General features: G+C 33.8%; 4 protein-coding genes across 7 annotated transcripts; 3 read left to right on the top strand and 1 right to left on the bottom strand.

Moving 5' to 3' along the window:
* Nucleotides 1-377: 377 nt before the first annotated feature.
* LOC110805479 (probable inactive dual specificity protein phosphatase-like At4g18593) lies at nucleotides 378-3,579 on the top strand. Its single transcript, XM_022011091.2, has 3 exons — nucleotides 378-564; nucleotides 2,779-3,045; nucleotides 3,164-3,579. The coding sequence occupies exons 2-3, from the start codon at nucleotides 2,811-2,813 to the stop codon at nucleotides 3,316-3,318; spliced, it is 390 nt and encodes a 129-aa protein (XP_021866783.1). The 5' UTR covers nucleotides 378-564; nucleotides 2,779-2,810; the 3' UTR covers nucleotides 3,319-3,579.
* A 514-nt stretch (nucleotides 3,580-4,093) lies between these two features.
* On the top strand, nucleotides 4,094-6,213 carry LOC110805483 (plant-specific TFIIB-related protein PTF2). The gene has a single exon (XM_022011095.2). It carries the CDS (start codon nucleotides 4,432-4,434, stop codon nucleotides 6,043-6,045), a length of 1,614 nt encoding a protein of 537 aa, XP_021866787.1. The 5' UTR covers nucleotides 4,094-4,431; the 3' UTR covers nucleotides 6,046-6,213.
* Nucleotides 6,214-6,536: 323 nt separating this feature from the next.
* LOC110805481 (pathogenesis-related protein PR-1-like) lies at nucleotides 6,537-7,833 on the bottom strand. The gene has a single exon (XM_022011094.2). The coding sequence runs from the start codon at nucleotides 7,288-7,290 to the stop codon at nucleotides 6,772-6,774; it is 519 nt and encodes a 172-aa protein (XP_021866786.1). The 5' UTR covers nucleotides 7,291-7,833; the 3' UTR covers nucleotides 6,537-6,771.
* A 9,951-nt stretch (nucleotides 7,834-17,784) lies between these two features.
* On the top strand, nucleotides 17,785-20,520 carry LOC110805482 (heavy metal-associated isoprenylated plant protein 28-like). Of its 4 annotated transcripts, none has more exons than XM_056828856.1 (3): nucleotides 17,785-17,920; nucleotides 18,700-18,779; nucleotides 19,297-20,518. In XM_056828856.1, exons 1-3 carry the CDS (start codon nucleotides 17,912-17,914, stop codon nucleotides 19,649-19,651), a joined length of 444 nt encoding a protein of 147 aa, XP_056684834.1. In that variant the 5' UTR covers nucleotides 17,785-17,911; the 3' UTR covers nucleotides 19,652-20,518. The 4 variants fall into 4 exon arrangements, 2 of the variants coding, with proteins under 2 accessions (XP_056684834.1, XP_056684833.1); XR_008921282.1 differs by having other exon boundaries at nucleotides 17,843-17,920; nucleotides 19,311-19,447; XM_056828855.1 differs by lacking the exon at nucleotides 17,785-17,920 and adding an exon at nucleotides 17,943-18,606 and having other exon boundaries at nucleotides 19,297-20,520.
* Nucleotides 20,521-24,403: the final 3,883 nt, after the last annotated feature.

Below are 24,403 nucleotides of genomic sequence, written 5' to 3'. Positions count from 1 at the left end.
ATCAAATTTTTTTTTACTAATATAAAAGTTAATCAAACTAGGTTAAAGTTAAAAAAAAAAAAGAGTAAAAGTTATCTTAGTTGTGCGCACAATACCTTTTGAGGAAAAATATACTATTTCACAGATTTAGGGAGTCTTAAACTAGCAGGACTCTTAACTCCTATATAATGGAGATTTAACCCTAACGTTTAAAAAGACACGGATGAAATAAGTCATAAAGACTAACAAAAATATTCAAGTAGAATTTTGATTTTGGCACTGGTTAGGTCTAATCCGTTTAATTCTAGTCAAAGTCCCGAATACGATTCGGATTCAGGTCGGGTGCGTTTTGTGGTTTAAGAGTACTTAAACGTAAGGTCGTACGGCTTTATTTTAGTTATACCGGGAAGGACATAGGGCGGTTTGTTATTTAGAGAGAGTTGAGCACTTGAGCCTGGGGAGTGGGGGGTTAATAAAACGCAGTGGAAGAAGCCGTTAACGCCCTAAGAACCCTGGGCAACACGCCACCGCCAACAAAGCCTTCACCGCCTTGTCGCACGTTGAGGATTTCCGGCCCCTTCCACGGTGCTCCCTTTTTTCTCTCTTCTTTCCTACTTTTAATTATTATTCGTTCTTTTGTTTTTGGTGGATTTTTTTTCTCAATTTCAAAACCTTGAGCAATTACACTTGAACTGAATTTCTGGATTCTTAATTTTTTGCGTTGTATGCCTTTCTTTGGTCATGACTTCACTAGCTTTTATTTAAAATTGTAGTTGATTAGCATTCATCATCCTTATAATGGTTGATATTGCACTGTAATTGGGGTTTTTTTGGGTAATGTTTGATGTGCTTAAAATTATTTTTGAAGAGTACTTAGAGAGAGAAACTATGTTAAATAATGCAGCCTCCTTTGGAGTGTAGCAAGAATTACATAGAGGATTTGGACTTAGGTTCCCCCAAATATTAGTCGTAAGATAAGCGAAAGCAATAAACAAATTGGGGACCTAAGTAGATTTTGTATGAAGAGAGAGTTTATGATAGCTTGGTAAAACCCCATAGGCTCGTGTTAATTGGGTTTGGATTTGTATTGAACTAACTTCAAATCTCAATCCTGTGTTTAAATACTGTAGGATTGGGAAGCCTCTTAATCTCTGCAATTCTAAGTCCGCACTGACATACTTACCTCCCGTGACAAGTTTTAGGACCATCCTCTTTGTGTACAATTAGATTATTCTGCATCGCCTTCCTGTTACGAGGATTGTCTAGGAGGATATAGGCTTTGCTGCCTTTGTATCTGATTCATTTCTACTGGGAGGATTATGTTTACGCCTTTACGTATAAAATTATCTGTCATTTCTTTTTCTGGGTCGCTCTATCTTGCACCAGAAAGCCACCCTTTCTTTTCCTTGGTCAGCTAAGTTAGACACAAACAGATAATATGAACAACATCTTGTTGAGGTCCTTTACCATGAATATCCTCAATATTTACTTGGGAAACAAGATCTTTTAGAAAAAATAGAATCAAGAATTTATTTATTCACAACAACAATGACCCTAATAATAATAACAACAATAATAAGCTGAACTAAAATTGAATTAAATTGAATTTTACTGAACTAAAGTAAAGGCTACCGAACTGAACTTTCCTAAAATTAAACCAAAAAGAACAGCCCTTATCGGGGAAGCATAAAATATTAAATTGAGTGTACTACTTCCAATTTAGGCTACAAATCCAAATGCAAGGCTAAATCATCCAAAAACCGTTTACCCAATGTAAATAAACTAACATTGTCATAATTGAAACTTAACCCAAACTCCCAAATATCTATTACAAATTTACAATTTAATCAAATATAATCAAACTAATTGTCTTTAAAGCGATCTACTTTATAGTCTTGCTACTAATAACTTTGTTGTGAAACGATCACTCAATACGTGTCATGCATACCTTAAATTAGGAAAAACATATACAAAAGAAAACCACAAATGGTGGAAATTGAGTAAGTACTACTTCACCGCTGAAAACATTTTCGAAAACTCTTTTATTACCTTAGAAAACATTTTATTTTAAAACTTTTCATGCACAAGTAACACATAGCAAACACACAAACACTTCATTTATTATGAGTTAATTATTTCTTAGATCTAAGTGAACAAGATAATTCCACCAAAGTGTAGTGCAAGACTACCACTCGAATTAGTGTAACCACCAAAATAGGTCTTAGTCCTTAAGTGTGAAAACCCCATTGAGTATTTTTAACTCAAAGGACTACAGTTAGCCTAGGGTTATGCTAACTGGCTCTGACCTAAAGTTAAGACACGTTGTGTCATTTCACCAATATTTTATCTATGATGCCGTACCATCTAAGTGATTGATGATGAGCCACCTATGATTAATGACGAAGAGATGGAAAGTAAGGGAGAAGATGAGGAAGAGGACATGCCAACAGAAGATGACTACATTTAGCACAGATATGAAATGATTGCAAAATGTGTTAATTTCCCTCCTGCCCCTCTTCCCATTAGTATAAGACCGTTCTATCTTGGAGTCTTGGGGATACATCATATGTGATTGTCAAGAAGAGTAAGACGTAAAAGATATGATGAATGGATGAGGAACCATTGCAGCTGTTGAAAATTTCTTTCTGTTTAAACAAATAACAGATGAACATATTCCTGCACTGTAGTATTGTTGGTTGCTTGTTAGCTGATGTTGCATGTTCCCGAAAATAGCTTGTTTTTCCAGAACTGTTGTGGAAGAGTTGCTCAGCAATTTTGTCTTCTTTTCTGACTTGACAGATTGTTAAGAAGCATCACCTGCTGTTGTTTAAATGACAGAAACCAGCTGTTCTGACAGCTGCTCTGAGACAAAGCCTGATGTGAAAATTCAACTGATATATCGGTGTAAGAAATGCCGACAAATTGTTGCTTCACAAGAGAGTATAGTTTCGCATGAGCAAGGTAAGGGGGAGGCAAGCTTTAGATGGGGAAAGAAGAAGGTTGAAAATGATTCATTGCCCGAATGCACTGCCATATTTGTCGAGCCTTTGAAGTGGATGCAAACAGGTGAGTGAGTCATTGGCTTAAGTCTGTCATTGCTGCTTTTCTTTGGTTGAGTAACCGTGAATCCCAAGTTTATGAAGATACTAATTGAATTTCCATTTGGTAAATATTTTTACTCCAGTTCAAGAAGGGTATATATATGAGAAGCTCTATTGCATGGGGTGCAAGTCTCGATTAGGTTCTTTCAACTGGGCAGGCTTGCAATGTAGCTGTGGCGCTTGGGTTAATCCAGCTTTTCAGATTCTTAAAAGTCGGATAGATGAATGCCGTATATGAGTTTTGTTGATGAATTTATAGTTATTTTAGTTGAGCATAATTAATCTAAGCTTGAAGCATGTTTTGATTCTGTTTCATGGATATACTTTGTATATATATTTGCGCAAGGCTTTCAGCAATGCCAAAATGTGTGGAAAATTTCACTAAACCATCTGTTGTAAGTTGTAACTACTTCCGTATCTCTTTTTAACTGCTAATATTCGCCGTCTCGTACCTTTTAAATCATAAGCGAGCTCCATGCTTATTGTTGTTAGTTTGTTACTACTTGTATATTTGAGCAAGTACGGATTACTTATAAGGTAGTTAAATTTTAAAAAGCTTTTAAAATGTAGCAATTTATAAAATCACCAAACTTAAAGGTAATGTTTTGCAAAATTTTCTGCGGATTACGGAGTTTGATATTTCAAAATTGATGCAAAATGGTTATTTTGTTTTCATAATTTTATCAAAGTTAATTTTATTTTTTTATCTGAAATTTATCGTTTCTTTTAGCAAGAGAGTAGCTAGGCAAAAGGTAGAGTACATTATGTATTTTCCACTAATTTCGTGCCAATCTTCAAAACAGAAATTACCTTTTGATGATTTTACAAAGTGAAATTAGCTCCTCTTTTTTTTATGGAAGAGAAATTTCAAAAGGTCTTGTGCGTACAAGTTGTACAATAAATTTATTGTACACCAAGATAATTTTTTTAAATAAAATGAAAACTTTTATAACTAAAAAAAGATACATAAATTTTACATACATAAGCTTAATTTTTAAGCATTTTGAGTTAACTTTTATTCCGATGTTTAGGATTCATTATACACCACTTGTAAATAAGAATTTGTGGAGAAATTTAAACCTTTCATCCATCAGGCACAAACCCTCTTTATCATTGAGCAAAGAAATCATAGATCGTGTTTGTTCGGTAAATTTTTACAATTTATAAGTTGAAGTCCAATAATTGAAAAAAGGATTTGATCTGGCAATTTAAAAACCCACCCCTACAAATAAAATATTTCACAAACAGGAAACGACGTTGTTTAAAAGGCTGGAAAACAAAACCTATAAATTCTCAAAAATCAACATAAAATCAGCAAACCTAGACTCTCTTCTCCTCCATTCTCCACTTAATGGCAGCTTGCCGAAGCTGTAAATCGAAGGCACTTACCACCGATGAAGTCACTGGAGGAACAGTTTGTACATCTTGCGGTATCGTTCAAGATTTCGACGACTACCAGTACACTTTCGGCGGTGTTTCCGGCCCCGAAGGCACCTTTGTTCGTGTCGGAACCGCCGGTGCAGGCACTGATTACTCATACAAGGAACGGAAACTCTATGAAGCAAATCAGATCATTGACGACATCGTGAATCGCCTCAGCTTCGGCGATATTCGAACCCGGGAGGTCAAGGAAATGATTAAGAAAGTCACCGATGGCGAATTCGGGTTAGGTAACTGGTTCTATGTTCTTGTTGGTGCTTGTTGTTATATTGTAATGCGTCAGAATAATAAACCATTGCCAATTTCTGAGGTTATTGGGGCTGTGGGGTGTGAATTGTATGAAATGGGGAAGATGGTAAACAGGGTAGTTGATTTTTTAGGGTTAGAGTTGAAGGAATTTGATTTGGTGGGTTTGTTGGAGAGGACAATTAAAGGGTTTTCTGGGTTTAGTGAGATTGATAAGGAGAAGGTTGATTTGATGGTAAAGCAGGGGAATTTTGTAATTCAATGTGCTATTAAGTGGTTTTTGACCACTGGACGGAGGCCGGTGCCTGTTATCGTGGCAGTGTTAGTTTTCGTGGGGGCGGTGAATGGGGTTCAGGTTCGGATGGAGGATGTGGCAAAGGAGGAGAATGTGGCGATTAGTACTTGCAAGTTGAGGTACAAGGAGCTTTTGGAGGCCATGGTGGAGGTGGCCCAAAAGTTGCCTTGGGGGAAAGATGTCAATGTTAAGAATATTGTGAGGAATGCACCGTTTGTGTTGAAGTATATGGAGATGAAATCAATGGAGGATAGGCGGATAGAGAAAACAAACCTTTCGGAGGAGAGTGGGGATTTCAATTTGGGTGATATAATTGGGGAGTGTTTGGGTAAGGAGGTTGCTTATGATGGGATTGATGGTGGTGTTAGTGCTGTTGCAAGTGGTTCGGGATGTTTAGACGGAGCAGAGGAATGGGAGAATCTCAAGGTTTCACATAGTGAATTGGCAAATGTGTACTCAAAGTTCAAGGCTGAGTTTTTAAACCGTAGACTAACTAATAAGAATGACATAGTTGACTATGGAGATAGACTAAGTGGATTAGATGATCAACTTTTTGATGAGTGGTGGAGTGGGAGATCAGAATTGTGTGAAAAGCTTTTGATGGAGCAGTTATTGGAGAAAGATGTTGGATTGGATCCTCTCCCACCATCATATATTCGTGGTTGCAAAGCTGTTAAAAGGAGGCAAGAAAAGATAAGAGCCGCGAAGAGGCGCATTAATAACATTATTAATCCCCCAATTGTTAAATCCAACAACACAATTAAGCATAGAAGTTTGGATGCTCAATCCTGTAGTAGTAATGAAATTAACACTGTGGAAAATGTTAATAGCCGGAAGAAGAGGAAGAAACAGCACGATACCATTGATTGGGAAGATTTTATCATCGAGTCACTCCTGTTGCATCAGGTGAAAGAAGAGGAAATAGAGAAGGGCCACTACAATGCCTTGTTAGGCTTGTATGTGTTTAGATCTGGTCTCGTCTGAAAGGATCTGTTTAGATTCATTCAAGCACTTAATTTATGCTTTTGGCTCAAGGGGATGAAATCTGCTAAATAAGCCATTTTTGGGGGTAGATCACTAAATTGTATATTAACTGTAAGATTATGTATATGTTTTAATATAATTATAAGATTCTTATTTTTTCCTGGTAGAGTTCATGATTTCCTGCAACTGCTGGTCTACCTTGATTACATTATTCGTAGTCATTTTCTATCATTCTATCAATGTCCTAAAAAAACATCTGCATTTTTTGTTGTTGTTGACTGTTGTTGGGAGCATGTTTTGTTTACTTTTTGGTTGGAAGCATGTTGACAGATATATCTTGACAATATTGTTGTTCTGGTGTGTTAACTGAACTGTTTCCTATAGCTCAAATTTTGTTTCCTTTGGCTAAATTGCAAACATTATTGCCATTTGTCTGAAGGCATTTAACTGCTTGTAGTTTCGCAACCTACTGTATTATTTGAACTACAAAGAGCAAATTAAGAAAATTTATTATTGCTGGTGTAAGGTAGTACAGCTCTTGTTCCTCTCGTTTTTCTACTGCTACAATAAAGAAACTTCAGAAAATAGGAACAATAGACATAATAAAGCAAATATAAATAATATCCCTGTCCAAGGTATTACCGAAAATAAAGTGCTCCTCACTAGGAATAAACACATATTGATGAACACAAAGACATTAGGCATGTATATATGTAAGTGATGATCCTAGTATGGCCTTTCCCCAACATAATTTCCTGCAGAATAGTATTCACAAGTAATGAAACTATCCCCAGTATCACATATAATCTTGGAGCATCCTACCAACTTGGTTTGCTTCCAAACAATCTGTGTGTAGTGGCCACACTGATATCCACTAATACAAGAGTTATTACTGTAGTTATACCATTGCTTCTCTGCTACCCATGCTGCCACTGCATCCTTCGCTGTCCATCGTTTTCCTGAACCCCAGAACAAATTTTCCCCGAATGGACCGGAAGAATGGATCAGTTTGCAGTCTTTTCGTCTCTTCCTTGATGAGTATATCTGTGCATATTTAGCTAGCAAATTTTCCCACCTCAGAGGTAGAACACCTACTGCTTTTCTAGCTGCATTATGCCCTTCTAGGACCTCATTGATAAATTCAGTTTGGTTAATCTTTGCTTGAGCAGGTTTGACATGCATCAGGACTAGTAGTAGTGAGATGGTTAGAAAGATCGAGGTTAGAATCTGCAGTTTTTTCGCCATTTTAGGCTTTTGACTAATGACTATTATGAAAAGTTTGGGTTTAATGTATGCTGCAGGAGGAGTCTTATTTATATAGAAAATACAGGAAAGTAGAATACACTAACTTAACAGGAATTCAATTGCTTGATATTCAATTATATGCACATGGATTTTTATGTTAGTTGATTGAAATTTAAGCTGCTGCACAGAGACTAGCATCAAAACTTGGACCAATATAGACAAATATTACGCGAGATTTAGAGTTTAAACGAAGGAAATACCATGATTTTCTTCAACCTTCCGGGATATCAGACTAAAAAAAACTTAGCTTAAAGGGACTTTTAAAGAATCCATAAACTTTTGTACTTGTAATCTTGGATCTTACTATCTTAGAATCCTACTTTTTTACTTAGTGGCCAATCTTCTACTCTACCTCTTTTGACTCATCTTCTTCTTCTTCTTCTTCTTCTTCTTCTTCTGGCTCTTCCTGAGCCTTTGACCCTTTTAATTGAGGTGCTGGATTTGTAGGCTATAAACGTCAAAGTAAGAAACCACTCTCCTTAGGTAGGTGAACATTGACATAGTTTTTTTTTCCGAGTAACTAAGGGCTTGTCTGTTCATTTTTTGTTTTCAGTTTTTTTAAAAAATAAATATAAAAATATGTGCTCTTTCCGTATTTTTGTACGGGTTATATGTTGATCGACACAAGTATTAAGAAACCTTAGTTGAATGAAGTATAATAATGAAGTAAATGAGGTAATTGATAACAAAGAAATAGAAAAGAAAAAGAATTGGGGTGTAAAAGTTGGGCAAGTTACTTAAAAACAAGGAAAATTTGGTAATATTAATCCAACCTTTGGCCGATTTTCTTTTATTAATCCCACCTACGACATATTTTTTAATAATCCCACCTTTACTACCCGATGACTTTTATTGGGCTTAAGTGGCCGGTAATCGGTGAAAAAGTCAACGAGATGGTGATAAATTGATGATGATGACTGAATATATCGAGAGAGAGTACTGCCATGTAGAGAAATAATGCCGCTTACAACAGTTTTATGACCTGTTGGGCCCAATAAAAGTTGTTGGGTAATAAAGGTGGGATTATTAAAAAATATGTCGTATGTGGGCTTAATAAAAGAAAATCGGTCAAAGGTTGGATTAATATTACCAAATTTTCCTAAAAACAATTGTTTATGATTGTATTTGAAGTAGGAAATAATAAAGAATTGGAGAGTGAGTGTAAAAGTCACTAAAAATAAACATGCAACTCCTAATTAAATACGGCCGAAAGTAGTAATATACGATTAACCCCTTGAAATGTACGGAAGGAGTATACACGAAATGTTTTTTCAGTTTTCAACATTATTATTATAAGTATGAATGTATGATTCATTTTAAGTTCGTGTTTTAACTAAGACTATGTCTTTCAGAAATCATTAAATAAAAAATTGAAACGAGAGTGACACCGACCAAACTCTGATTAGTGTGGTCTCCACACAAAATGTACACATTTCTTGTAAACATTGGCATCATTTCCTAAAATATATGTCATTTTAATTGCTTTTCGATAATCAATGTTGATCTTTCGTTGTATTTAATAGCACAAATTATTTTTTATCACTTATAAAAATCGAAAATTTATTTTTTATCACCTAAAAAATTAAAAGACAAATTATTTTTTATCACCTATAAAAATTGAAAATTTGTTTTTTACCACCTAGAAAAACTAAAATTTGTATTTTACCACCTAAAAAAAAAACTAAAACTTGTTTTTTACCACCTGGAAACGAAAAAATAGATGAAACCTTAATGTGTAGCTACCTAATTCAATTTCCCTCCACTTTTTTACACTCCCTATGTAATTTTCTTTAACTCTTTCACCCTTCTCTCTTTACCTCCATTAAATTTTGTCAATTTTGAGAATTAATTGGGGTGAAAAATTATGTGAATTAATATGGAAGATAAGGAAGCGGGGGAAGAGAAGAGAGTTGAATACGTGAAATCGTGGAAAAAGAGAACATATTAGAAATACTATCGTTATTGTGCCCCCACATAATATTTTCATCTACTTTTCCATTTTTCAGGTGGTAAAAAATAAGTTTTAAATATTTTTTAGGTGGTAAAATACAAGTTTTAGTTATTTAGATGGTAAAAAATATTTTTTTGAAATTTTTAGGTGTTAAAAAATAATTTAGCCATCTTAATATATATGGAATACAAATTAATATTAAAAAAGAACACTAAAAATAATATATAGTCCCTCAAAAATAAAAAAAAATTAATATTTAGAAAATTATAAGTAGTTTCATAAATTATATGTTTTTTATCAATATTTTCTAGAAAAAACGAAACCTATAAATGGAGAAGGTACGTATATGTGAGTGGATTGTGAGTCGTCTATCATACTACTTCACAAGAAGAACATGGTTATCATAAAATAATATTTTACTTATCCAAAAAATATACTTCCTTCACTTTTTTAATCGTTTTGCCTGTTATTGAAGTTGCATATTAATTGGTATGTTAACATACCAATAAATGGAGAAGGTATGTACTATGTATAACATACCAATATATATATATATATATATATATATATATATATATATATATATATATATATATATATATATATATATATATATATATTACTTAAATATTTTTTATTATTTTTTACTTAAATAAATATATATAGAATTGTTTAATTGCAATATCAAGAATAAAAATAACTACAAAGAAAGATGAATCCGTTCTTTTGAACTGAACTGAATTGAACTGAATGAAGTTGAACTAAACTGAACGAAGTTGAACTAAAATGAACTAAACTGAACTGAACTGAACCGAACTGAATGGAGTTGAACTAAAATGAACTGAACTGAATGGATCGAGCTGAACTGAACTGAACTGAATAGAACTACAATAAAGTCCAAAAGAACAGGGCCTTATTAACCTCGAATTTATCTTATATTATTGCACGCACTAGGTGTGAATAAATATATTTAAAACCGGGGTAACTTTTACTCAGTTTTTGATAACTTTACTAAGCTTTTGATAACTTTTGCACAGTTTTTGTTAATTTTTAACATATTTTGATTAACTTTTATGTTATAATTTTTTTCATGGATAAACATTTTAAAGGGTTACTTTTATACTTTATTAGTGATTTTGAAGAGGTAATTTTTCGCAAATTTTTGGCTGTATCCGGGTACAGCTAGAGTTGGATGTACCCTCATCCAAAACGACGTCGTTTTATGTTGTTTAAGATTACATTAATATACTGGTATGAAAATTAACATTTACCATTTCGGAAATGAACATTTATTTATTTATTTGGAAATGAACATTTACTATTTCGGAAATGAACATTTATTTATTTATTTGTAAATGAACATTTATCCACCCATTCGAATATGAACGTTTATCTAATTATTTGACAATCCTCATTTATTCAACCAATTTAGAAATGTATTTATCTACTGATTGTGAAATGAATATTTACTAATTTTAAAATGAACTTAGTTATTGCATTACGATGTTATTACTTTGAACATATGTTTACATTATCTTGAAATAAAATCCTTATAGAACACCGTTTTGAATTCGTCCGATTGTTGGTTCTACACATTGATGCTTTTGAGCTTGTTCATCTTAGTCATTAACTCAGGAAGATTGGCATTATTTTATTTTTGGACAATTAGGCATTACCTTTATGTGTAGTAGTGATTAAGATTAAGGTGTAGAAACTTTGTGTTTTGGTTCATAAGTTTATCTGTTTTGCACCTTCTCTACATTGATCAAAAAAAATTGTAATGGTCTAAAGCTAGGATCAGTCGGCAAGCTAAACAACTTCTAAGAGAAGAGACTTGCAGATTATTTACATTTTTCTTGTGAACAACCAACTCTATTCTTCTATAGGATGAAAGACTACAAAAGGAGATGACCGCAATTGAAAATATTGATAATTCCTTCAAATTCTTCCGGTGTCAATCTGGTAATGTTTACATAAGTGGACTTAATAGAACAATAACGAACAAAGAATACAAAATATATGAACAAATAAAATAAAAAGTATGAACATGCAATTTCATTATAAACATTAACCAGATGATTATTATGAACAAAAAATAAACAAGGAACAAACAATTCAACAAAAAAGAACAAACAATATAAAAAAGAACATAAAATTCCAGAAGAAAGAACAAACAATACAACAATTATGAACAATTTTATGATGAATTTTAAAAAATAACATGAAATAACAAACAGTACAACAAGAAATACAAAAAGAAAGAATAAACAATACTAAAACACAAAAGATCAATGAAGAGTTTAATTTCATTATGAACATTAACCATATGATTATTATAAACAAACAAATAAACAAGAATAAACAAACAATATAAAAAAGAACATAAAATTCCAGCAAAAAGAACAAACAATACAACAATAAGTTTGATGAATGAATTTAAAAAACAACATGAAAGAACAAACAGTACAACAAGAAAGAACAAACAATACAAAAGAAAGAATAAACAATATTGGCGCTTGTAAAAACATAAAAGATTAATGAAGAGTTTAATTTCATTATGAACATTAACCATATGATTATTATAAACAAACAAATAAACAAGAAAGAACAAACAATATAAAAAAGAACATAAAATTACAGAAAAAAGAACAAAAATACAACAACTATGAAAATTTGATGATGAATTTAAAAAACAATATGAAAGAACAAACAGTACAACAAAAAAGAACAAACAGTACAACAAGAAAGAACAAACTGTACAACAAGAAAGAACAAACAGTACAACAAGAAAGAACAAACCGTACAACAAAAAAGAACGAACAGTTGACAAGAAAGAACAAACAATATGGGCGCATCGTTTTTTGGGGTACAGCCAGAGCTGGCTGTACCCGGGTACAACAGTTAGGGGTTAATAATTTTTATTAAAGCGAATTTTTTTATCACTAATAAATAGTTAACTTTTACATTATATCGAGGTAACTTTTAAACATCTAGACTTAACTTTTACCCAGGTTACAATATTTATTGTACACCACATTATTAAACTACGAATTTTTGTACTCCCTCCGTTTTTAAATGTTAGCTCTCTTTCCTTCTTTGATTGTTTTTATTTATTAGTCCTTTTTAGAATGTTTCCTTATTTGTCCAATATTTATCGCCATTATACCCTCATAAATCTCCAAATAACTCACTTGTTTACTCTCAAATACACTTTATCTCCATTAAGTACCTTAATTATTTCTCTCCTACCCACATGAGCTAGATTCATATGATAAGTGTATTTATATTGGATTGTCTTAGGTTCCAAAATGATTAACATTCAAAAACACATATAGTATTCTTTTATCTTTTATTATCCTTTGTGTTACGCAATTTAGAAGGTGGACCATGATTTGTGTTATCTTATGGACCTAAATTAAATTTTATAAAAAGTTGATGGAAGGGGTAAAAATAAAGAGAGGGATATATCCAAAAAATAGAAGAAAAAAATGATTAAAGTAACCGATCTAGATTTCGATTAATTAGTTGACTTTGTGTTAAAAAAAAAAAAGAGTTGACATTAGAGTAAAATGGTATTCCTCATCGTATGTGACAAGATAAGCAATTTAAGCACCTTGAAGTAAGGCTAACATGTTATCCAACTTTTTAAGCGTCAAGAACTCAACATACACTTTTTTAAGCCATTGGTGAAAATGTAAGATCTTGTCGCTTCACATGCCAGTGGGAGTAATCTACGTAAATACTCCATCTGTCCCGGAATACTCGCAACGGTTTAATTGGACACGTTTGTCAATGCACAACTTTGACCATCAATATATTTAATTATATATTATAAAAACTTATAAAATATAAATATTATGAAAATATATATTAAGATGAAGCCAACAATATATTTTATGCTAATACTTATTTTCATATACTAGTAATAAAATAGGGTCAAAGTGAGTTATGTGAATAGTGCAAAAAGTCAAATCGTTGCGAGTATTCCGGGACGGAGGGAGTAATATACTATCATAGTAGGGGTGTTCATCAGGCTAAACCCGGATCTGATCGGACCGAAAATCGAAAATTTGATAATTCGAGACCCAAATATTAGACCGATTATACTTGGACCGGATCTGGACCGGATCGGACCGGAAAAATCGTTCCAAAATTCGGACTGGACCGGTTTGGACCGGTTGTAGACCTATTTCTATATATTTTTTATTTTTTCTAAAAATTATGGTAAAAAAGAAAATATATACTATATAAAAACCAATTGTTTAAGGCCTTTTTTGGAAGCTAAAATAAAATATATCACAATGTAGTAATATTTACAACATATTAAAGGAGAGAATTAACTTTTTAAGTACTCTCTCTGTTTCTTTTTGTTTGTTACATTTGGACTTTTGCACGTTTATTAACGTATAATAAAGATTCTTTTTCTTTTTTATTAAAAAAATAAACCCAAGTAAAACCTCAATCCACTAATCATTACAACAACCAATAAGATTGTTTTATTTATCAAAATGAACCAATAATGGAAAAGCACAAAAAATGCTACCATAACATACTTGGGAAAATTGTAAAGAAATTTAATGAGTTAAAAAAATTGGACCAATTAAAATTAAAAGATGGCACAAAAAATGATAGTATAATAAGTTCATAAAAGGAAAGATTCTTCCACGTAACAAACATTGTGAAACACCCTAAAAAGAATACATAAGAAACAAAAAGAAACGTAATATAAACTAATCCCTCTGTCCATTAATACTCGCACCGGTTTGACCGGGGCGGAAGTTTAACCCAAAAAATTAAAATGCTACTATCTTTTAAGGAAAATTTGACAAAATAATCCAACCTTTGACCGTTATTCTAAAATCAGTCCCACCTTTGAGTTATTCATGAATAATCCAATCTTTGAGACTTATCTTCCCAAAACAGTCCTGAACTTGTTGGTAACCGGATTAATGGGTAGTTATGACACGTATCACTCATTCATTGGTCAAAATTTTAAGTTTAGAGTTAGTTTTAACAAACTTTTTTTTAGTTACTTTGTTTCTCTTTTTTCCCTTCTTGGATTGTTTTCATCACCCATCTTGGTCATCTCCCATGGCAGCCATATCTTAAGCACCACCATTCTGCTGCCATCACCCAACCACTCCCTTCCTTTTTCCATCACCAGTTCACCACCAAACCACCCACCTAAAATCCCAGAATCATTACCACCTACCACCTTTATTCCCTCCTCAGACTCTCCACCAAACCACCAACCAAAACCCAGAATCACCACCACTTACCACCTTGATGTACCTCCTCATATCCAGCACCAACACTCCTAATTTGGGGCTCGATTTGACCCAAAATTCCAAACACATAGCCCCTCATCTGCAAGACAACCCATACTCGTATCCTCAACACCTTCAACCAGAACAAGAAGGACCCCACCAAGGCCCCACATGGAGGAGCCGCCCACCATTGACGTAGCCGGCGAAGATAGAATTCCGAGGCTAAGCAAGGAGAGGGAGAGTTAACGAACGCAGAGGAGAGAGTGATGCGGATTAAGGGTGAGAGAGGGGGAGGAGGCAGAAAACGCCAATGGAGGGAACTGAGAAGAGAGGGGAACTAGGCGGTGGAGGCTGAGGGGAGAGAATAAGAAGGTAATGGGGAAGGCCGGAAAAAGACGTAAGGGAGAGGAGGCTTTTTTCTAATAATTAAAATAACAAAAGGTCTTGCGCGCACAAGGTGTACAATAAATTTATTGTACACCAAGATAACTTTAACCCTTTTTTTTGTAACTTTAACCTAATTTTGTTTAACTTTTATATTAGTAAAAAAAAATTGAAAGATAAATATTTTAAAGGGTTAAATGATTAATTTTATACATTATTAGTGATTTTGAAGAAATAAGTTTTACTAAAATGAAAAAATTTATCACTTAACAATAGGTAACTTTTACATATATAAGCTTAACTTTTAAGTATTTTGAGTTAACTTTTACTTCGATGTACGATATTTATTGTACACCCATTGTAAATAAGATTGTGTGTTAAAATAAATATAAATGTTAGTGATATTTTTTTAAAGTTAAAATAATCTAGACCAGTTAAAGAGCGACATGTGGCGTGTTTAACTTAAAAAAAATTTTGACTTGCTATTTAGGTTGTAGGTAAAAAAGAATGTTTTGGGATGATAAGCCTCAAAGATTGGATTATTCATGAATAACTCATATGTGAGATTTTTTTTAGAATAACGGTCAAAGGTTGAATTATTTTTTACAAATTTCTTTTAAGGACGGAGAGAGTAGCATCACTAGGTAATCCTAAACATGAAAGTACTATTTTATTCATTTTAAATTTCTTAAATGAAGGTTCTCACTATGCCTCTGAAATAAGGATATTGGAAAGGGTTAACCCTTGAGCTCCACATGTTATTTTATTAACCTTGAGCTCAAACTCAAAATGTAAACGAGCATGTTCGTGAACAAAACTCGAACAAACCGAACTCTAAACGAGCCAATTAAACTTGAACAAGAATTTTTAGAACTCGTTAAAGCTCGAATACTACTAAATCCTTATTATGTTCAGCTCGATCAGACCAAAACTCGATTGACTCGACTCATTTGCAGCCTAGTCATGCCTTCGTACGAGTTAAATCGAATATGAAAATAAATCCATTGCCATTTACAAGACAACTAGTTAGTGATCTGGGCGATGCCCAAGAGGGCGGGTTGCATAGAGTCTGATTATAAATTTATTTATATATCTGTAGTTTGAGAATAATATATATTTCTTTATATATGTAGTTTAAGAATAAAATTGATGAATAATTTTTGAGTATTTTTCTTTGTTTGTATAAAACTTTATTTTTGTAGTACTTTACAAGTTTACATATAACTTAAGAAATACATGTGCTAAGTTACAATGTATATTGAGTTACAAAATCGAAATACATAGGGAAAAAAACACATTTGATTAGCTAAAAGAAAGCGCATCAATATTTTTCCCCATTATTTTCTTTGTTGATTTCATGGTTTTATGTTTGATCTAAATAAATTTCTAGAAAAGGTATATGATTTGATTAGTAAATTTATAAAAATTAAGGAAAAAAATTGTTATAATAAATAAATTGTTACTCACATACTCTCTCCGTTCCATAATGTTATTCACTTTTTCATTATGCACGGTCTCCAATGCACTACTTTGACCGTTATAATTTTAATTTCGTATTAGTAAAAATTATAAAAAATTTATAATTAGTAAATTTATATTGAAACGAATCCAATGATATCTCACAAGTTAACATTTATACTCTTAATCATACTATTAGTTACAGTCAAAGTTTTTAAACTTTAACCATATGAATAGTAAACATGAAGAACATTATGGAACAGAGAGAGTACATAAATTTGAGCATTAAATTTTTATACATTCAAAAGAACGATTTTAGAGTCATAAGTTGTGTCGTTGGAGTGATGGATAAAAATTTGCATTAAAATATGAGAGATCATGGGTTTAAGGATAGGTATCATCATTTTACGTGTGCGTTTGACATGGTGTGGAAATGTCATGTCACTTGCCAAGTCATTGCGACACATAGAGAGATGACATGAATTGTCTTAAAAATTTAATAATATATGTGGAGATATAATTATAAAGGATAATGATGCATCCTCCACGTACTCATTCAACAAACTCTTACGCACGGCTTACCCAGAAGCAGTGCATCTTCTTAATTTTACTATAATTTTTAATTGATGCTATGATGAAATGAAAGGAGACTTACATTAGTTGACTAAGCGTCTAGTTAAACTTGAATTTTTAGCTTAATTGCTTAACTAAACTTCCACATAGTCTATCCATAACACATTTTCCATGTAATTTACATTACTTCCAACTTGTTAGTTGAAATACAGACACAAACATAAATTAATCTTGAGATCGATTTAATAAAATGAGAAAATCATGATTTATACTCGACTATTCAAATTAACGAGGTCTGCCTAGTGGATAAGATTGAACGACTGTTCAAATCAAGTCTTATGTTCGAATTCTCCCTCTCCCACATGTAACTAATTTTCTACGCATGCAATGCATGCTTGTAATTTAAAAACTTACATACAATAATACTTATTTGGTTAATTACTTTTGCCATTTTATTGATATTTTTTTTACTTAGTTTTAATATTTGGTGATTTTAGTAAATATCTTTTCCTTATCATCTTGTAATATAAAATATTTTTGGGTTTATTTTGCTATTTTTCTATTTTGATAAAGGGTAAAATAGACAATTATTTACGTTACCTCAGACTTTCCCTTATATATTAGAGATTTGTATTATCCTTAATTGTGACTTATTTGAAAAAGAAAAAAAAAAGAAAAGATTATGCATTCGATTTTTAAGTAAAGAACGACATTTTAATTTGCTTACATCATCGTCATTTTATTATTCTTGGAAGAAAGGTGTGAAATTGTCAAACTATAAGATCCTAATTAAGTTCTGTTACTTCTATATAATCTTACAATTTGAGCTTAATATGCTACTCAAATAATTAATTTATTTCCTTCTTACTTCCTAGTAATCAAACTTGAATTTGAGAGTTTTAGCATTTGAGGTCATGGAAGTGTAAAAATGACGTCGGTGAGTTCATCTTTCTTGCACTTTCTGTTTTTTCACTCGTATTATGGGTCATAAAAAATTGCTTCCACTTCTAAATAAATAAAGTTACTTACAAGGAACGGAAAACGAGTGATGCTTAGGGCATGCTTGGATTGAGGGTAATGTATTAAAGGGGTAATAAAAGTCAAACTAAGGTAATTGAAGGTGATGATGAGGGATGAAGTGGTGGCAAAGGGAACAAGGTAGTGTTGGCAAGAAGAAAATAAAAGGGAAGGGGGAACAAATACCATCATCTGGGGGAAATAGTTACCCACCATCCCACTAGGGTGATTATTACCCTAATTTGGGGGGTAATTACTTCCCCCCCTTCCTCCCTTCTCCTCACAACACCACCACTACCACAACTTCTCATTACAATACCTCCACACCACCCTCCTTGCAACCACCTAAATTCACCTTCATTGTCCTTTTATTATGATGGTTTGACTTTTATTACCCCAATAACCCATTACACCTAATCCAAACGTGACCTTAGGGTGAAAAGTATAACGACCTATGATCTGGTTTAGTTAAAGTTTCACCCTTAAACCAAGTCGAGAACCTTATTACTAGAGTTGTAATTAAGTTAGATATCTTCTTATTCCATGTCAAACAACATACAACTCGTTACTCGTACGTACGAGTTGAGGGTCCTTCTAATTCTTAACGTATGTTTCAATCGACTTTTTTGATCTGTACGTTCATATATAATTCATATGAATACCTGTAAAACTTATGTTCTGTTTATATGTCTTACATAGATAGTGGAGTTTCGAGTTGGTATTGACTGCTCAGGATGCGAGAACAAAGTGAAGAAAGCTAGATCTCCTCAAGTTAGATGGTATAATCTCTTTCACTCATATAAGCTAGCTAGACCTAAATATGAGATTGCTAGCAAATTGGTTTATATATTAACTAATTCATACTTAAATTTGCATATAATATAGTCATAGGTATCCAGTTCAATTACACGATAGAGTTCGATACTAGACAATGATCTATGTACAATCGATCAATGCTATTTCAATCGTTATATGCTTGTACCGTGCACATTGGCACAAAAAAATCTTACTTCAGTTATACGTATTCTGGATTCTCTAATAAAAGTTAACTTTTATTTTCACAAATAATTTTTACAATTCATTTCATTACTATATATATCCTTAATGTATGATGTATAATCATCTATTTATCTATTTTGTGTTTTTTCTACCTTTAATTACTCTCTACAATTTTTTTTTGATAAGACCTAAAACTAGCTTAACACATGTTGCGCACTAGTCAATAACACATGCAGTACACGGGTACAAAGCTGATAACATAATGTATATCCAATATAATTATATAAACCTTTATAGTTTTAAAATTTCAGGAGTTAAAGATGTCGAAGTCGATATAGGTACACAAAAAGTAACGGTGACGGGATGGGCAGAACAAAAGAAAATACAAAAAGCGATCATGAAAACGGGGCTAAGAGTTGAGGCATGGACAATGCCTTATAATCCTCAATTTCAGGATTTCGATCATTTCTACGAACAACACAAGTCATTCAATTACAGGCCTAATCCTTCATCACATCACAAGAATAATGGTAACATCGTCGTCGTTCACGAACGTACGTATGATCCTCTTCCTTTGGTCGATAATAATAATGGAGATGATACATTCACTATGTTCAATGATGATAATCCTAGTGGATGTTCTATTATGTAGTGCAATCAAGTTCCTAATGGTTGTAAGGCCCTGTTCTTTTTGGCTTAATTTCAGCTTCAGGACATATTTGACAGTTCAGTTCAGTTCAGTTCAGTTCAGGAGCATTCAGTTCAGTTCAGTTCAGGAGCATTCAGTTCAGTTCAGTTCAGTTCAGTTCAGCTCTAAAGAACAGGGCCTAAATAGTTGTTGGATGTTGCAAATATGAGAAAATCAAAGGTATACTATAATGTCCAAAAAAAGGTATACTATAGTAATATGCAAATGAATGTTGTTAGTGTTGGAAGTTCTAGTTGGAAACAATAAAGAAATGAGCGCAACAGTGAGGGGGGAAAATGTCCCACATGGGTAAAATACCAACATCTTCCTTTATTTATATATTGGGGTTTGAGTGTATTACTTGTTTAAGGAAGTGGGAAGAGGGGTACGGTGCGCGCGCGCACACACACACCCATGTGTGCGCTGGCCGGGCTGGTCGGGCTCATGCCTCGCGGCTTGGGATCTTTGATGCGCGGGTGTGGGGTACGTTGTGGGCCCATATATTATTTTTAATTCAACTGTCAAAATGCAGATCTGGCGCTGACTTGTTGAGCGCGCGCTAAAATTTTCTAGCGCTACAGGTTGCTTTTCATAAAACTCTTATTTTCTCAAACGTATCTTATTCTCTGTCCGAAGCTTACAGGTATTGATCGAAGCTTTTCTCTGTCCGAAGCAACAAACAAATGTTCTGATTAGAGCGTTGTTTATATCGCCCACTTTACTTTTCCAGAATTTAATTTGTATGTTTATGAAGCCAAAAAAAATATATTCGTGCAACTATTTCAAACGACCAAAACGCATTTGTGCTAAAAGATAAGTTGGTTTAGTTAAAATGTCCCCCCAAAAAAAGTGCAAATTCGAAATTGCGCCAAAGGCATTTTTACGGAATTAAGTTAATCAAGCGATTCATGAAATTGATCCAAATAGAATTTACGAATTACCCCAAAGGCTAATACGCACAAATTATACTTTCGTGCCGGAAGGCTGAATGTTTGAGTGCACATACGCTCAAGCAAAGGGCCTAATTCAGTAAAATATAAGCTACGGAGAAATTGGAATGACCAAAAAATAATAATGTACGAACAAGCAGAAAAAGACCTACAGGCGCAAGATCCCCCTTGCGCCCAATAGGCCGGTGCAACAGTAATCTTGCGCCTAACATCCAGGCGTGAGAAATTTGTTGCGCCTGTAGGGGAATACAGTTAAACATAATAACATGTGCGGAAACAATCTCCAAAGCCAGGAAACATGTATAAAGCACAGATTAAGCATACTTACGTTTGAAGCGTGTTTTCCACAAATTGTCAACGAACACGAACTTAGAACTCCACTTGTCGTTCCTCTACTTGGTTCACCGACACGATCAAATCCGTCTTGATTATCGTAGCTTAGACAATCGATCAAGAGTTTGTGCTTTTGGGAAGAACAATTATAATGGAGGAACAGAGAGTTTATGGTTTCTCTTGCCTTAGGTTAGAATCTGATTTTGCATTAGGTTAGGGAAAACATGTGTGTGGAATAATATTATAACCCTTAGGTTATAATACTAACCGACCATGGCACAAAGGCCAAGCGCCAGCCAGCTTCGTCCGCGCAAGCCCACACGCGCACAGCCACACATGCGCTGGGCCTTGGGCCGCGCTGTGTGCGCTGCTGCTGCTGTCCTCGCGTGCGCGCGCGCGCCCAGCCAAGGCATGGGCCTTGCTCGCTGGCTCGCTGCTACGCCCAGTGGGCCTTGCGCGCTTGCGCGCCTTGGCTCGTTGGGCTGGCAGTGTTGCCTCCTCGTATCCGCGATTAATATATTTCCGATATATTATTTATCGTTTCGTATACGACGAATCACCGTCGTACGATACGATTTATTCGTTTCGCCTAGCTTACGAATATTCGCGATAGGATATACGATTCCGGTGCAAGGTCGTGTCGTATAATACGTTTTCCAACTAATTCCCGAAAAGCTATTAAATGAATTTCCGATTCATTTAATCCGGTGATCTGTTACGTGTCATTGGTGTGACCTTGTAGGTTCAGTCAAGAGTAAGCTGTGAGTTTAATATTCATTAGAACTCACTGATCGGAAGCATTGCTCCAGCTAGCTGTTCCGATCACTTGATCTCACTGAATTAGTTGTTCGCAATTAATCTGAACCTTGGTATTAGACTTAATGCACCTTGGGTGAAGGACATATTTCCTTCAGTCTCCCACTTGTCATTCAGACAAGTGTGCATTCACATTCCTTTGTCACTTAGTGTTACTTACTAAACATAAGGTAAGATCCAAGCCATCCTTATTAGGTCCAGAAGTGTTTCTCGGATTACAGAGCTCTACTGTTAAACTTTTGCAGAAGGTTAAGCCTTAACCATTCTGACCACGGCCATGCATTTTACAGTATCTAACTCTCCGAGAGGCCTTGTTATACAACAACACCATATCCTATCAAAGATAGGAGGACAATCCATTTTTGCAATCTATGAACACTCACTTTGATTAATAGTACGCCCAATAACTGCTTTTATAGCCTCCTTTTACGGTGCGACGTTTAGCTAGTATCAAAGCGAACTAATTCTCAAACGAGAAGACATAATCGCTCATGTTCTGAGGAACGGTTTCTAATCACCATTAATGAGAACTACCTATGACATGACTTTAATCTCTTAAAGTGTTCTCATGGTCAATCCGATACAAGATCCAATAAGTATCTATGCAAAAGATTCTGACATCCAGTCATTCTAGTTCAAGAAACAGAACTAAGTAATCTACTTGCAATCTAATCTTCATTAGTCATTGGCCGTCCACCTTTCAATGACCTGGATTAGGGATCCTTTTGTGACTTCAATATTCAAGTTCACTTATGGGTGTTTCTTTGTCAAAGAATCCATCTTGACACCCCATTTGAATGATTTGAATCACATGGACCTATCATTTAATACTAAACCAAGATTAAATGAACTATGAAATATAATTTCATAAATGATAAATGTTTAAACCAAATGCTTACCAATTTGTGGGCCTCTAACCCAAAATCAAGCATTTAATGTTTTACAGATGTAGGACTTTCAACCAATACTTAAAACATTCATGGAACTCAAACTTGATTCCATATCTGCATATGAATGTTGTGTATCATTCAATGCAGAGGTTTAGTTTATCATACTTTGCTATCCTTTAGCATCTTTTCTATCGAAAGGCTTTCGATGTAAGATGAAAAGATCTTTGAATATGTTTCTAGAATGATATAGTCTTTCGTTGCTGTTTAGAATGATAAGCATATCTAAAATAGAAAATCATCCAGGTAGCAGACTTGTGATCAACCTGAGTTCATTGAAGAACTCCCACTAAAAACAATTCCCTTTTATTGCTTCTTAGGCAACAATGAATTCATTTCAATTATGTAGAATTTCAAATGATGCTTCCCTTTTGGAATGCTCCAACCAGTTCACATAGATGTGGGAGATATACATCTTTCAACTGCATGAGAACTTGGAAACTAATCATTGATTCAGTTTCCCGTGCACCACATATGGTTTAGAACCTATGTAACAACCTTTTAATCACGACGCCTAATTGCCCTTGTTTGTTTGTGGTTTGCCTAACAACAAGGTTCAACTTTTGCTTAGGCAAATGCATGTAGCATCAAAACTTTGGTTATCTTCACTTCCTCTTATCAAGTGCTCATCCTACATATCCAAATGTATTGGATGTTCTTGATACTATTCCAGTGATCTTTGATCCAGATCAATAGAGATTGGTGTAAACTCGTCATGATCCAATGTTCACGAGTTATCTTGGCGATCTATATATCACATTATACATGATTGATTGTAATGCAAAAACCATTCGCATTTTAAAATCCATCCATGTAACTTTTAGCTTCATTCTGTTTCAAGAGACACTGAATCTTGCTAAAATCTTGGCATTTCCATGTGATATAAGGTGAAGGCACCTCTTCAAGGTCCTTCATGCTTAACTTTAGTGATAACAGCCTAGCTTTATACTTAGTTAAATCATTCATAACTTAGACTTATTCATATGGGTTGAGAGTTTCTTTTGAGTCTCTCCATTGTGTTTGATTTAGTAATTACTTTTACAGAATCCAAACAACGCTTTAGATCCTATCCAATAGATCTTTAACCCAGTATGTTCTAAGTTTTGCCATGGTTCTAATAAAATACTTTCAAATCTAACCATTTAGAATTTGAATGTCATTTTCAATACAGAGATATGTATCTCATATATAGAACCAATAAACTGGACTTAGCTCCCACTAAACTCCTCATCTATAAGATGATCCATATTTTCATAAAGCTATGATTGCTGAATAGCCTTTTAGACAAATATGGTCCAATTCCCACTTGCATGCTTTAATCTACGAATAGATTTCTTAAGCTTGCTCTTTTATCTAGCATCCAAAACTTTTACATTGTGTGATGTACACAATTCCTTTCTACAAGTCCAATTGAGTAAGGTGTTTCGTTTTCCAATTGCCATATTGCCATATGCAATGATTGATAGATTTATCCAAAATAGTTCAAGCATTCCGACTTGGTGAAAAAGATTTCAACATTATCAACGCCGTGAAGTTGTTTACAATCTTTAACCACCAATCTAGCTTCTCTTTTGTATGTGTATACAATATCATCTTTGTATGTTTTGAAAACATGTTTGCAACCAATGGGAGTAAACCCTTTATGCAAATCAACGTTGTATGTTTAGAAA

This window comes from Spinacia oleracea, chromosome 5 (genome assembly GCF_020520425.1).
Source record: "Spinacia oleracea cultivar Varoflay chromosome 5, BTI_SOV_V1, whole genome shotgun sequence".
Lineage (NCBI taxonomy): Eukaryota > Viridiplantae > Streptophyta > Magnoliopsida > Caryophyllales > Amaranthaceae > Spinacia > Spinacia oleracea.
The sequence above is the reverse complement of the archived record's forward strand: the minus strand, read 5'-3'. Positions and strand labels throughout refer to the sequence as shown.